Genomic DNA, 15,601 nt, shown 5'->3' with positions numbered 1-15,601 from the left:
TAGTTCTAGAAAGATCTGGAACTCACCTTTCTGGTAAAAAAAAGTTATACATTCCTGAGGTGTATCAAATCAAATCAAATCAAATATATTTATATAGCCCTTCTTACATCAGCTGATATCTCAAAGCGCTGTTCAGAAACCCAGCCTAAAACCCCAAACAGCAAGCAATGCAGGTGTACTCACTTGTGAGGACACAAGCTCAAGTACAGTACAAATATTATGAAAATATGAAAGTATAAAAAGTCATTGAGATTTTTTTTTTCTTCCTATTCAGCAAAAGTGGGGGAATAGGGCTTGAAATGACTGAAATGCTCTCTAAATATAGCAACAATCAAATTAGAAACATCTTACCATAAGATTTCACCTTTCTTATAACTGTAAAATAAATAAGATCATATTTAGTGACAGTACATATTTGTCCCCATTTCATATAAATGACAACAGAGCATTTTCTGCCAAGCCTCCTCTGAGCGATGCAGACACCATTAAAATTGCTGCAGACTCATTACAACTTCAGCTTTACGCAGGAAGTGGAAGTGCTCGTGTTTTTTATTGTTAAAACATTGTACCATGCCTATCTATGGGTAACAGAGTTCACCTGTTATGCTGGACCTGCTCAGTTTTCCGCCACAAAACACCAGAGAATTGCCAAAAAGGGTCAAACCAGCTCACTTTTTAACAATATGATTTCCCTATTAGATGTTCAATGTTTCTTTCTAAAAAAATATTTCGAAAGGATTGTTTTCACCGTACTAAAATGAGAGTTCAGTTCACATAACAGGGTTGACTTTAAAATGAGGGACATACGTAAATGAATCACTAATCACATGAAATAAATAATACGTTTAAGAAATGACTTTGCCAAGCAACAAAATAACTAGGGCTTTACATTTATGGTGAGGACATTTTGCGTTTAAGTCACAGAGGGTGCAAGGAGGGACATGTCAAAATGCTGACTTTTGGCACTTTAGCAAGTCTTTATTCATATACAAAATCTGATTTATTGAATTCTCCCTGTGGTCTATATTAAAGGGCACTTAATTGAATATAACATGCTTTTAAAATGCAATATTGGTGCAAAAGTTCTACTTAAAATATCAAAGGGACACAAAAGGCACTCATTTCGTGGAACAACCCCAATATCAAACTGGGCTGCATGGATTCAAATCTGACAATGAGTTGTGTTTCGATGGCAACCTTGCAAGATCAGACTTTATCTGTCTGTAATTATGCAAAATACTGTCTGCAATTCAAAAAGGTGAAAGGATGCACAAGTGCAATAATATTTGAGAGCTGTATACAATAGAATTGCCCACCATGGAGAAGAAAGTGGAGCCCCTTCCTTGTGTTGCTGGCGGCTCAGGGGGGGAGGCGGTAGATGAGTCCCAGGGGACATCTGTTCCCCAGCTTCACTGACACACTTCAAGAGCTCCACAGAGCAGAGCAGGGCTCATTAGAATACGGTCACGTCCTTAAACACACAACAGGCTTGGAGATTTATTTTCAAGACAAACATCTGCAAAGGTGCTCCAACTGTGCAAAGTCCCCCTTCCTCTTGTGAAAGCCTCTCTTCTAACAACTTCTATGGGCACTCTCATGTTCAGGTAAGGCCCCAGCCTCCTCTTCCCAGTGCCCACAGCAAAGTCACTCTTTTCTACTTTGTTGTTTGAGCGATAAGATATGTTATTTCAAGTAGTACGATAATAAAAACTAATAAGATCTGTCCAAATTAGGTGGCAATTCTACTGCAGTGACCTTGTTTAACCCTTTAACTGGCACACCAAGAAATACATATTTTTCATAAAAATGTATTTAGCTTTAATGTAGGCCATAAATGTATATTTCTTACTTTAACAAAATTGAAGCTCATTTACTGCATTTCTACACAATTTAAAAACTTTAAAAAGCAATTTGGAGAACAGCAGAAACACATAAAATATACTTCATTCATTATTACCTTGGCTGCTACAAACACAGTTCAGCACCGAAATTAAAAACTCTAGTTTTATTTCATGTAAAGTCAAAAAGCAGTTTCCTAGCCATGCCATCTACTACAGCCATCTTACACCGCTACACTGTTTTGAGGGAAGAGTTGCGCTATTCAGTGTAGCTGCGTTAATGCTCTTGCCCTAAAGCCAGCCAGCCGGGCAAATTGCCTTCCCGTCTGCTCTGAGTGGTCGGTTTTGTCATAAAGCCAGCCCATTTATACCTCTAAACTGCATGTACCTTTTAATCGGGATTGGAATGATTTTAGTAACCCGGTTTAAATTGCTGGTGTTGTTTAGGAAGGACAAGTACAGGTGAGACTGTGTGGTGCTGATTACAACCCCCTCCTAGTCTCCTCTCTGATTGAACAGATGCCAGTATTGCCCACCCAGTCAAGGTACATTGGATATCCTGTGAACCAGCCTGGTCTCATAGACTTAACATAACATAGTAAAAGTAAATCAGGGTCACTCAAATTAGTATGATACTGTACAGTACACTACATGACCAAAAGTATTTGGACACCTGCTTGTCGAAACTCTCATTCCAAAATCATGGGCATTAATATGGAGTTGGTCCCCTCTTTGCTGCTATAAGAGCCTCCACTCTTCTGGGAAGGCTTTCCACTAGATGTTGGAACATTGCTGCGTGGACTTCCTTCCACTCAGCCACAAAAGCATTAGTGAAGTCTGGCACTGATGTTGGGCGATTAGGCCTGGCTCGCAGTCGGCGTTCCAATTCATTCCAAAGGTGTTCAATGGGGTTGAGGTCAGGGCTCTGTGCAGGCCATTCAAGTTGTTCCACACCGATCTCTACAAACCATTTCTGTATGGACCTCGCTTTGTGCACAGGGGCATTGTCATGCTGAAACCAGAAACGGCCTTCCCCAAACTGTTGCCACAAAGTTGGGCTATACTTGGCCTTGTCTCAGGATGGTAAGTTAGTGGTTGAAGTTATCCCTCTAGTGGTGTGGGGCTGTGCTTTGGCAAAGTGGGTGGGGTTATATCCTGCCTGTTTGGCCCTGTTCGGGGGTATTGTCGGATGGGGCCACAGTGTCTCCCGACCCCTCCTGTCTCAGCCTCAAGTATTTATGCTGCAGTAGTTTATGTGTTGGGGGGCTTGGGTCAGTCTGTTATATCTGGAGTATTTCTCTTGTTTTATACCTGTTGTCCTGTGTGAATTTAAGTATGCTCTCTCTAATTCTTTCTTTCTTTCTCTCTCTCGGAGGACCTGAGCACTAGGCCCATACATCAGGACTACCTGGCCTGATGACTCCTTGCTGTCCCCAGTCCACCTGGCCGTGCTGCTGCTCCAGTTTCAACTGTTCTGCCTGCGGCTATGGAACCCTGACCTGTTCACCGGACGTGCTACCTGTCCCAGACCTGCTGTTTTCAAATCTCTAGAGACAGCAGGAGCGGTAGAGATACTTTGAATGATCGGCTGTGAAAAGCCAACTGACATTTACTCCTGAGGTGCTGACCTGTTGCACCCTCGACAACCACTGTAATTATTATTATTTGACCCTGCTGGTCATCTATGAACATTTGAACATCTTGGCCATGTTCTGTTATAATCTCCACCCGGCACAGCCAGAAGAGGACTGGCCACCCCTCATAGCCTGGTTCCTCTGTAGGTTTCTTCCTAGGTTCTTTCCTTTCTAGGGAGTTTTTCGTAGCCACCGTGCTTCTACACCTGCATTGCTTGCTGTTTGGGGTTTTAGGCTGGGTTCTGTACAGCACTTTGAGATATCAGCTGATGTAAGAAGGGCTTTATAAATACATTTGATTTGAAAATTGGAAGCACAGAATCACCTAGAATGTCATTTTATGCAGTAGCGTTTTTGATTTCCCTTTACTGGAACTAAGGGGCCTAGACCAAACTATGAAAACAGCACCAGACCATTATTCCTCCTCCACCAAACTTCACAGTTGACACTATGCATTGGGGCATGTAATGTTTTCCTGGCATCTGCAAAACCCAGATTTGTCCGTTGGACTGCCAGATGGTGAAGAGTGATTCATCACTCCAGAGAATGCGTTTTCACTGCTCCATGGTGATCTTAGGCTAGTGTGTGGCTGCTCGACCATGGAAACCCATTCCATGAAGCTCTCAACGAACAGTTCTTGTGCTAACGTTGCTTCGAGAGGTAGTTTGGAAATTGGTAGTGAGTGTTGTAACCGAAGACAGACCATTTTTACACGTTATGTGCTTCAGCACTTTGCGGTCCCTTTCTGTGAGCTGAGCCGTTTTTGCTCCTAGACCTTTCCACTTCACAATAACAGCACTTACAGTTGACCGGGGCAGCTCTAGCAGGGCAGAAATGAGATGAACTGACTTGTTGGAAAGGTGGCATCCTATGACGGTGCCACATTGAAAGTCACTGAGCTCGTCAGTAATGCCATTCTGCTGCCAATGTTTGTCTATAGAGATTGCATGGCGGTGTGCTCGATTTTATACATCTGTCAGGTTGTGTGTTCGAATCGCATCATGGACAACTTTTTAGCTAATTAACGCTTTGCAACTACTTACTACTTTTTAGCTACTTTGCAACTACTTAGCATGCTATCTAACACTTCCCCTAAGAGTTAACCTAACTCCTTACCTTAATAACCCTATCCCAGCTAACGTTAGCCAGCTAGCTAATATTAGCTACCTAGCCAATGTTAGCCACAACAAAGTTGTAACATATCATATGTTTTGCAAATTCGTAACATATTGTACGTGTTGTGATTTCGTAACATATTGTATGAATTGCTATTGGTAACATACTGTATCATATGAAGTGTAATTCGTAGCATACCTTACGAAATGGATGCTGGACATCTACAAATTTATACATACCATACGAAACGTAACATATCATAGTAAATGGAGTGTCTCGGATTAACTACAGAATAAAACAAAATGCTCTGAGACCAGGTTGTGTACACTGGTATCATCTCTCAGCGCCAGGACCTTTGAAATTACTAAGAAATCAATCAAAATTACTGAGAAATCAACATACACTGCCCTCAGAAATTATTCATACTCCTTGACTTATTCCACATTTTGTGTTACAACCTGAATTCAAACTGGATTAAAAAATAATACATTTCACCCATCTACACACAATACCCCATAATAACAAAGTGAAAACATGCTTTTAGAAAATGTTGCAAATGTACTGTATTAAAAATTAAATACAGAAATATTGCATTTACATAAGTATTCACACCCCTGAGTCTATCACGTTAGAATCACCTTTGGCAGTGATTACAGCTGCTAGTCTTTCTGGGTAAGTATCCAAGAGCTTTGCACACACCTGGATTGTACAATATTAGCACATTATTCTTAAAATAATTATTCAAGCTCTGTCACGTTGGTTGTTGATCCTTGCTAGACAGCCATTTTCAAGTCTTGCTATAGACTTTCAAGTCGATTTAAGTCAAAACTGTAACTAGGCCAATCAGGAACATTCAATGTCATCTTGGTAAGCAACTCCATTGTATACTTGGCCTTATGTTTTAGGATATTATCTTGCTGAAAGGTGAATTTGTCTCCCAATGTCTGTTGGAAAGCAGACTGAACCAGGTTTTCCTCTATGATTTTGCCTGTGGTTAGCTCTCTTCCATTTCTTTTTATGCAAAAAAAACCTCCCTAGTCCTTGCCGATGACAAGCATACACATAGCATGATGCAGCCACCACAATGCTTGAAAATATGAAGAGTGGTACTCAGTGATATGTTGGATTTGCCCTGAACATAATGCTTGCATTCAGGACAAAAAGTTAATTTCTTTCCACATCTTTTGCATTTGTACTTTAGTGTGTTATTGCAAACAGGATACATTGCAAACAGGATAAACTCAGTAACTGTTTTAAAGTCACCATTGGCATCATGGTGAAATCCCTGAATGGTTTCCTTCCTCTCCAGCAACCGAGTTGTGAAGAACCCCTGTAACTTTGTAGTGACTAGGTGTATTGATACACCATTCAAAGTGTAATGAATAACTTCACCATGCTTCAAAGGGACATTGAATGTCTGCTTTAAAAATGTTTACCCATCTACCAATAGGAGCCCTTCTTTGTGAGGCATAGAAAAACCTCCCTGGTCTTTGTGGTGGAATTGTTAGATATTACTGCACTGCCGGAACTAGAAGTACAAGCATTTCGCTACACTCACATTAACATCTGCTAACCATGTGTATGTGACCAATAAAATTTGATTTGAATCTGTGTTTGAAAATCACTGCTCGACTGAGGGACCTTACAAAGAATTGTATGTGTGGGATACAAATCATGTGAAACACTATTATTGAGTCCATACAACTAATCAAATCAAATTTTATTGGTCACATACACAAACTGGACTTGCTAAACAAAGTTTTACTCCTGAACTTATTTAGGCTTGCCATAACAAGGGAGTTGAATACGCATTGTCTCAAGACATTTCAGTTTTTAATTTTTATTTCATTTGCAAAAATGTCTAAAAACATAATTCCACTTTTACATTATTGGGTATTGTGTGTAGGCCATTGTCACAAAATCTCAATTTAATCAATTTTAAATTCAGGCTGTAACAACAAAATGTGCAAGGTGTGAATTCTTTCTGAAGCACTGTACATGCTTTAATTATACCCATCATGTTACTAATGAATCACTTTAATGTCCCGCTATCCCCTCCTTCACTCTCTGGTTCAGCTATCCCCTCCTTCACTCTCTGGTTCAGCTATCCCCTCCTTCACTCTCTGGTTCAGCTATCCCCTCCTTCACTCTCTGGTTCAGCTAAGGAATATTCAATGAAAATGATACTATACAAGCAAAGTGACTGTTGACGTTGCCATTTGGTTTGTCAAGGAGTATCACTTTAAGCAACAACAAAAAATGAAGATAACAAATTAGAAGCTGTGCGTGATAAATAAATGGCATTTTAATCATGATTTAATGAACAGTTTATTGAAATACATAAAATATTGTTGAGTACAATCAAAACAATATGTACTGAAAAGTAAAGAAACTAGCTTATGAAAGAGCCGCTTTATCCTTCTATTTTTCATATTTGCATAAACTAAATGGTTTTAGTAACTCTCCCATTCATTCAACATCATGTAAATTAACATATTACAGTCAGTTTCATATTTGAATATGTAATATTATACAAACACTATGGAATAATCTTGAGTAATAAAATAAACATTTGGTATTTGAAACAATGCCTCGGACTATGACAGAAAGGTGTGTTATTTTGCGTCTGTGTGCACAGCAGCAAATGGAGAGAAATCTCACACACACACACACACACACACACACACACACACACACACACACACACACACACACACACACACACACACACACACACACACACACACACACACACACACACACACACACACACACACACACACACACACACACACACACACACACTTTGAAATAACCTTCACATTGGGAGAGAGATGCAAGAAACACCGCTTTCAGCCTTCAGTGGAAGGGAGAGTGATGAGGGGTACTACTGGGCAGGTCAGAGGGACTCAGCCCAGGCCTCATCTCTCTCTCAGTCTGTCCCAACTCTCCCGTTAGAGTGCTAGGCAGGGATGCAGACAGTTTCACTCTAAGTCAATAGTCCCCCCCTTCTCCACAGTCCCATTAAACCCTTGTCTCCCCGTCACCACCAGGCCACTCCTGCCGGCCACACAGTCATACACCTCCCCACAATGACCTCACAACACACACTTCATACCAAGCTGTGGCATATATGGGCTTAATATCCATTAATATACTTAAAAGGACTCGAACGATCAAGGATCTCAATCAAATAGTGATTTATTCTTGTGTCAGCCTCTGTGACCATACTCATGACAGACAAGGCATGGGTTTCACTGTGAGGCACCATATAGCAGGAAGGAGAGGACAGCCTCTGTCTGGGTAACACTACCGATGCCACTGTACATGATCACATTGGGATGGAAAAGCATATGAATCCCAAATGGCACTCTAATCCCTTTATAGTGCACTAGACACTGAGTGTACAAAACATTAAGGACACCTGCTCTATCCATGACAGACTGACCGGGTGAAAGCTACGATCCCTTATTGAGGACACTTGTTAAATCCACTTCAAATCAGTGTAGATGAAGGGGCGGAGACAGGTTAAAGGAGGATTTTTAAGACAATTGAGACATGGATTGTGTATGTGTGCCATTGAGAGGGTGAATGGGCAAGAACATTTTGAAGTGCATTTGAACAGGTTATGGTAGTAGGTGCCAGGCGCACCGGTTTGAGTGTCAAGAACTGCAACACTGCTGGGTTTTTCACGCTCAACATTTTCCCGTGTGTATCAAGAATGGTTCACCAACCAAAGGACATCCAGCCAACTTGACACAACTGTGGGAAGCATTGGAGTCAACATGGGCCAGCATCCCTGTGAAACACTTTCGACACCTTGTAGAGTCTATGCCCCAACGAATTGAGGCTGTTCTGAGGGCAAAGGGGGGGGGGGGGGGGGGGGGTCTTGTACATTCAGTGTGTTGGGAACAGGGTGCCATTTGGGTCACAACAGAAGCTGGTGCATGTGGTTAACAGCTTTGCTTAATGCTGATTCTGATGGTTAACCTCTTAAGATGGTAGAACAGGCAATAGAACCGAGGGCATTGAAAGTTCAGCTTAAAACATGCACCAGTAACAGACTGTAGGTTTCAGATATTCAAATGTAAATCGGACTTCAAAACACAACAAAAAAATTAAGAATTTAAGGACTTGGGGTACTTCTTTGTCCTTTAGGCTTACTCTCCACGTCATACGGTCCAATAACGCAAAAATGTATTTTTTTGCACACCGAAAATATATTTACATATGGTCAATGAATTATGGTAAATGTGAGGTAATTCCTGAACATTCTTATGACAGGTTTGAAACAGAGAGATGACAACACGAAAGTAGAAAAGGGACAAAGTAACACGCCTACCATGTTTTTATCTGGTGTAGGAGAGACACCTTTCTCCTTCTTTCGAAAGTATACTGTATATGCCTTCAACCATTTGTAAAATCTCACATTAGATAAGCCACAGCCCCCTCCCCGACCCCCAAAACAAATTCAAACTCTTGATTTATACAGTACATACACTGAACAAAAATATAAATGCAACATGTAAAGTGTTGGTCCCATTTTTCATGAACGGAAATTAAAGATCCCATAAATGTTCCGATACGCACAAAAAACATATTTAGCTCAAATTGTGTGCACAAATATGTTTACATCCCTGTTAGTGAGCATTTCTCCTTTGCCAAGATAATCCATCCACCTGACAGGTGTGGCATATCAAGAAGCTGATTAAACAGCATGATCATTACACAGGTGCACCTTGTGCTGGGTACAATAAAAGACCACTCTATAATCTGCAGTTTTGTCACACAACATAATGCCACAGATGTCTCAAGTTTTGAGGGAAAGTGCAAATTGGCATGCTGACTGCAGGACTGTCTACCTGAGCTGTTGCCAGATAATTTAAATGTTAATTTCGCTACCATAAGCTGACCTGCAACATCGTTTTAGAGAATTTGGTAGTACGTCTAACCGGCCTCACAACCGCAGACCACAGGTATGGTGTTGTGTGGGCGAGCGGTTTGCGGATGTCAACGTTGTGAACAGAGTGCCCAATGGTGGCGGTGGGGTTATGGTATGGGCAGTCATAAACTACAGACAACAAGCACAACTGCATTTTATGGATGACAATTTGAAAATACCGTGACAAGATCCTGAGGCCCATTGTGTGGCATGTGACCAACATATTATTTCCAGTCATGTGTGAGCCAGGGCCTAATGAATTTATTTCAATTGACTGATTTCCTCATATGAACTATAACTCAGTAAAATCAATTAAATGGTTGCATGTTGTGTTTATATTTTTGTTCAGTATACATAGGTAACTGGCAAAATTTAGGAAACACCTTAATAAAGTGTCTTAATAGGGCATTGGGCCACTAAGAGCCACAACAGCTTCAATGTACCATGGCATAGATTCTACAAGTGTCTGGAACATTTTGGAGGGATGTGACACCATTCTAACACAAGAAATTCCATCATTTGGTATTTTATTGATGGAAAACAGTCTCAGGCGCCGCTCCAGAATCTCCCATAAGTGTTACCTTGGGTTGAGATCTGGTGACTCGGCAATAGCATATAGTTCACATCGTTTTTATGCTCAGCAAACCATTGTGACCACTCATGCCCTGTTGATGAGGATATTGTCATCCTATGGGTGCATAGCATGGTAGCCAAAATAATGGCTTTCCCAGCATTTGTATACATGACTCTAAGCATGATGGGATGTTAATTGCTTAATTAAAATCAGGAACCACACCTGCTTTCAATATTTACTATTTACTTTAAGTGTTTCCATTATTTTGGCAGTTACCTGTATATATTAAGAGTAGGGATTGAAGGGTAACACCATCAGATATTTTTCAAGTATGAGCTTTTCCTTCAAAATGGTGTATTCTGAAATGCTCTTCCACACAAATCCTTCAGCGCTCTCATTTCCCGAAGTTGACGAAGTTTGCGAAGGCATCTTGTTTGGGTTGCACCATGGCAGGGTTGACCATGGGCTGCCCCATGCCCATTCCTGGCATACCCAGGGTGCCTTGCAGGCCCATGCCTGCGGGGGCCACGCCCATGTTCATTCCCATGATTCCCTGATTGACAGGCATTCCTCCCATTCCCATGGCACCCATCCCCATGGTACCTGTTGCCATGGTGGGAGGCATGCCCAGGCCTATGGGCCTGGCGGGCATCATGGGGTTGGTCGGAGCTCTGATGGGTGTGGCTGTGGGCTGGATGTTCATATTCAGGCCTCCAAAACTCTGAGCCAGGTTGATGGGTGACTGGACTCCTGGAAGCAGGGGATCTGAAATGAAAAAATTAGGTGCTATTACTGTCATTTCAATCTCCCTGCAGTGAATTGACACCCAACAAAGAGAAAAGTAGAGAGCTTGAGTTAATAACAGACCTTGCTGTAACATATTGAGGCTTGGCTTACAGTTGGCCGACTGCATACCAGGAGACAGGAAGTCCAGGCTGATGTTGACGCTGGGGTCCGACCAGGTGGGGGGGAGGGAGGGCTTCTGGAGTCCCATGTGCTGCGGCAATAAGCCCCCCTGCATTGGCCCAAAGTTCTACAACAGCCCAAAGAAGAGACAAGACATTTGTCTATCCTACAACCACACAACATACATCCTTCTTTGTATTCACAACGTAGACATCTTCAGTGATAATGAGGCACCTCCATCTGTAACATTGACTGGTGTAGTGAGATGGAAGCCTGTGAGCCACCCGTACCTGTGATCTGGAGATGGGCAGGCCGGTGTTGGCGGCGCCCACACTCTGGCTACCACACATGGAGAAGGTCATGCTTTGGGAGGCGCTGAGGGAGGTGCGATTGGAGCCCATTAGGTCAAAGAGCTCAGCTGATGGCGTGGTGGGGGCCGAGGATGGGGGAGGCTGGATGCTACCAAACAGGTCTGTGATTGGCTGAGACGGAGGAGTGGTGGCCGGAGGACTGGAGAAAGCATTCCAGTCCCCAAACTCACCGTTCCCATTGGACCCTGGCTCTACGGAGAGAATAGAGGATCATTTAGAAAATGAAAGAATTCACCAGATTCATATCGATGAATCTCTAACCACATTTATACCAACGACTTTAAATAAAACAATTTGTTTTTTCTTTGAAAAAATAAATGAGTTGCTGTGCTTATCTTAAAATCTTTTTTCCCCAAATAAGTAAAGATTTTATTATCCACAGTGTTCAGTTTGGTTTTTCCAAGTCAACTTGAAGAGAAATGAATAAGGCATACATGTCCCATTTCTTCTGAAAGGGCGATGTGCACCCTGTCAGGCAGGGCGGGTGAACAGTGAAGGTAACAGATATCGCCCCGAGGGGAGTACCAGCACACACAGCCCAGTGCTGATGGGACCTGACACAGGACAGAGTGTGTGCTAACACTAGGGCCAGAGGGTACTGCATGGGAACACACACCACACACACCTGGCCCAGAGGGTACTGCTTGAGCAGGCACACACGCGCACACACACACACACTCACAAATCCAGGGAGGACTCTGACAATGACTAATTAGCATACACTGAGTGTACAAAACATTAGGAATACCTTCCTAATATCGAGTTGCAGCCCCTTCTGCCCTCAGAACATCTTCAATTCGTCAAGCCATGGACTCTACAAGTTGTCAAGTTGGCTGGATGTCCTTTGGGTGGTGGTCCATTCTTGATACACACAGGAAACTGTTGAGCGTGAAAAAACCCTGCAGCGTTGCAGTTCTTGATACACTCAAACCGGTGCGCCTGGCACCTTCTACCATACCCCGTTCAAAAGGCACTTACTGGGTCTTTCCCAGTAACCCTCTGAATGGCACACAATCCATGTCTCAGTTGTCTCAAGTCTTAAAAATCCTTCTTTAACCTGTCTCCTCCCCTTCATCTACACTGATTGAAGTGGATTTAACAAGTCACATCAATGAGGGATCATAGCTTTCACCTGGATTCACCAATGTCTACGTCATGGAAAGAGTTTTGTCCAGTGTAAATCCAATCTAGATAGCAGATAAACTGCCAAAGACTTGCTGCTGGGGCCCTCTCGTCTTCCCTGTATACCTCTCTCTTTTTATCCATCCATCCATCCATCCATCCATCCATCCATCCAGAGCAGAGGGTGGAGGATGGGGAGATAAGCTGTGTCAAATGGGAGCTGACAGGTGTCTGTCCGAATAAGGCTCAGGAGGTAGTGACTCATCAATATTTCAAGACCTTCACTTCCACAGGACAGGACAACACGTGGGCTGCAACCACAAACCCCTCAGCAGGAACGGGAGGGGGGGGCCCTCTGGATCCTCTAAATATCTCTGTCATGGGTGCTTCTGTACGATGGTATTCACCTCTTCTGCTCCTAGGTTTATGAAAACATTTCTGCTGGATTTAACCTGACTACTAGGTCATTGGGAAGTGGGGGCGGCCTGCCTAAGATTAATGGTCGGAGCTGTGATACAGAAAGAGGATAGTGTTCAGACAACGGAAAGAGAAAGCTGTGAGACGTACCGGCTGATGAAGGGAGACTGGCTGAGGCAGCTGGGGAGGAGAAGTCAGCAAAGCCACCGATGAGGTCTGAACTTCCACCTGGTTGGCGCGCACGCACACACACACACACACACACACACACACACACACACACACACACACACACACACACACACACACACACACACACACACACACACACACACACACACACACTGAAACAGTGAGAACAGAGTGTGACAGTGGAGGTGATGAAGATGTCTTCGTCTTCCTCCCTACCAGAGTGTATGGCTGAGTGTGAGAGACAGGCCCCAGCTGTTTGGTTGGAGGCAACAAGGACACGATGAACAGGGACAGCAGCATCTCCGTGTGTGTGTGTGTGTGTGTGTGTGTGTGTGTGTGTGTGTGCATGCAGCACTCCCTTCCCACCAGAGACTGGCTCAGCCTCAGACAGCTGGTCATACTCTGCTACCACACTTCTCTCCTCTAGCTAAGCTGCCTGACACACTGGCCTGACATCTGGGCCTCTTAGGCCTGCCCGCCTCCTGCACCCTGCTCTACTACTCACAGACGATTCTGGAGGAGCGGTTCAGGGCAATTCTATACATCGATGTCTTTGAGCCATCTTGCTTTAGAGTGCCATCACTTTGAATACCAAGCTCTTCTCATTGTCTATACCACTGTGACTCATTAGATAAGTGATGGGTCTTACCTGCTGGTGCCGCCTGACTGGACCCAGAGTCCACCATCAGAAGGTCTGCAAGGCCACTGCTTGAAGTCTGGCTGACCAACGTCTGAAGAGAAGAGAAATAGAATGGCTCTTACACAAGCTGTTCACTTTTAAATGGAGTTGGAATAAAACGGCCTAAAGCTGCCACAAGAGGGCAGCACTAGTCTAGAAACAGTCAGGAATAGGTAGACCGGGAGCGCCTGCTGTTCACTATTCCTGCTGCCATCCACTTCTATCATCTCATTAGACAGTCAGAAGACATGCAACACGGCTTGCCTTCTGTCCCACTGGAAATGATCACCATCTTGTGCTTCAGTCGCAATAAAAACACACTGATGAAAATAGATGCCGCAGACAATTCAACAGTGTTCTCTATAGCCTTCAAAAGCAGGTGCTGCATGGAGTCCATCCCTGCTATAGGCCTACGCTGACGTACAGCAGTGGCCTAGGTCAGTGGTCAGAGTGGTGCACGAGGGCAGTGGTACCTTTGCGTCGTCTGCGTCCAGACTGCTCCTGTCGCCTGTGTAGTGTGCGGCGGCCCCCAGGTCCACGGTTTTGGACGGGACGCCGCCCCGTTTGCGTGTGGTGGTGGTGGTCTCTGTTGCCTGGGTGATCTGGATGCTCTTGGTCGTAACAGTCTCCTCCTCGTCTTTGAACTCCACCCCCGACAGATTCGCTGACCCCGACAACGGCCGGCCGTTCCGCGATACCCTGTCCTCCTCGTTGTCACTGGGGGGGAGAAAGAAAAGCCCCACCAAAAATAAACACATTAAAAAGGGGTGAAGATTATCTTGTACGTGTCTTTCAAGAAGAAATGATCCGTCATTAAGCGGATTTGTATTGACTTAATCAGCATGTTGGCCATTGTGCTTAAATACACTCGGCGGTACCTGATTCTGTCGGGCGAGTCATCCCTCTCTTTCTTGCGGAACTTGTTAATGGTGTCGTCGATGGTGCTGCCGATCTTGTCGCTGATCTCTCCCAGCTTCTCGCTGAAGGGGAAGGCTCCTTTGCTCTTGTCCCAGTCCTCATCCCACTTCCCTTTGGGCTCTGAGTCAAACATTTCTCCCGCTGAGGGCAGAGGGGGGAAACAGGGTTTACACGTGCTGAAAAATCAAGTGTGTTTTGGTACCATTAGCATGTGTTGTAGCTATGCTGAGTGAGCCTCACTTCACTAACATGAGAGGCATTGTGGAAATGCTCTGCATCTATCTGGAATGCCAATTATGATTTGCAACAGATAATTGTTTATTGCGCATTGAAAATGGGCCCCATTGCCAACACAAACATTGCACAGCAACAGTATGTCTGCTGAAACAGAGCGAGCATCCTAGATGAACATCCTAGATGAATGTCTCCCATCGCTGTGGTATTTTGATCCTGTGTGACAAAAATAATTCCCTTCCCTACCACATCATTAATTGACAAATGGGAACTCTCGTTTGACTAATGAAGTGGGAAATCACAGCAGCAAATCAAAGATATCGGGAATCAAAGGGAGGAATCAATGAACGGCGCATGGAAATAAAGTGCAAACTCTAGTGAGTCGTCTCCAACGCAATCCTAATGAAATGGCAAGGGACCCGCCAGCCCCCTTGATTAGATATCGGAATAGCAGATCAGAAAGCAACAAATCATAAAAGGATGTGGAAGATCTGTTCCGTTACATGAATGGTGAGGTTTCTCTCGTACAAACATGATCAGAAATCTCACAGATGAAGATGTGAGAGGAGATAAGACGTGATTGGCCAAGGAGTGAAAACAGCTCTAATCAAAAGATCAATGAGGAGGAGGAGGAGGAGGAGTGAGACGAGGGAGGGAG

At 43.7% G+C, this 15,601-nt stretch overlaps 1 protein-coding gene across 3 annotated transcripts in view; it reads right to left on the bottom strand.

Annotated features, from left to right (window-relative positions):
• Positions 1-6,871: 6,871 nt before the first annotated feature.
• The window catches only part of LOC106567442 (clathrin interactor 1), a 36,110-nt gene continuing 27,380 nt past the window's right edge, over positions 6,872-15,601 (bottom strand). The window contains exons 6-12 of one of the 3 annotated variants that reach the window (XM_014136702.3): positions 14,670-14,850; positions 14,265-14,508; positions 13,762-13,843; positions 13,071-13,148; positions 11,301-11,572; positions 11,002-11,137; positions 6,872-10,869 (exon numbers count right to left, since the gene is read on the bottom strand). In XM_014136702.3, coding sequence (XP_013992177.1) covers positions 10,499-10,869; positions 11,002-11,137; positions 11,301-11,572; positions 13,071-13,148; positions 13,762-13,843; positions 14,265-14,508; positions 14,670-14,850 — 1,364 coding nt within the window. In that variant the 3' untranslated portion in view covers positions 6,872-10,498. Of the gene's footprint in view, positions 10,870-10,971; positions 11,138-11,300; positions 11,573-13,070; positions 13,149-13,761; positions 13,844-14,264; positions 14,509-14,669; positions 14,851-15,601 lie in introns of all 3 variants that reach the window. The other 2 variants (XM_014136701.3, XM_014136703.3) reach the window with 2 other exon arrangements.

This window comes from Salmo salar, chromosome 13 (genome assembly GCF_965601325.2).
Source record: "Salmo salar chromosome 13, fSalSal1, whole genome shotgun sequence".
NCBI classification, from domain to species: Eukaryota; Metazoa; Chordata; class Actinopteri; order Salmoniformes; family Salmonidae; genus Salmo; species Salmo salar.
This window is presented reverse-complemented; position numbering and strand designations above follow the sequence as displayed.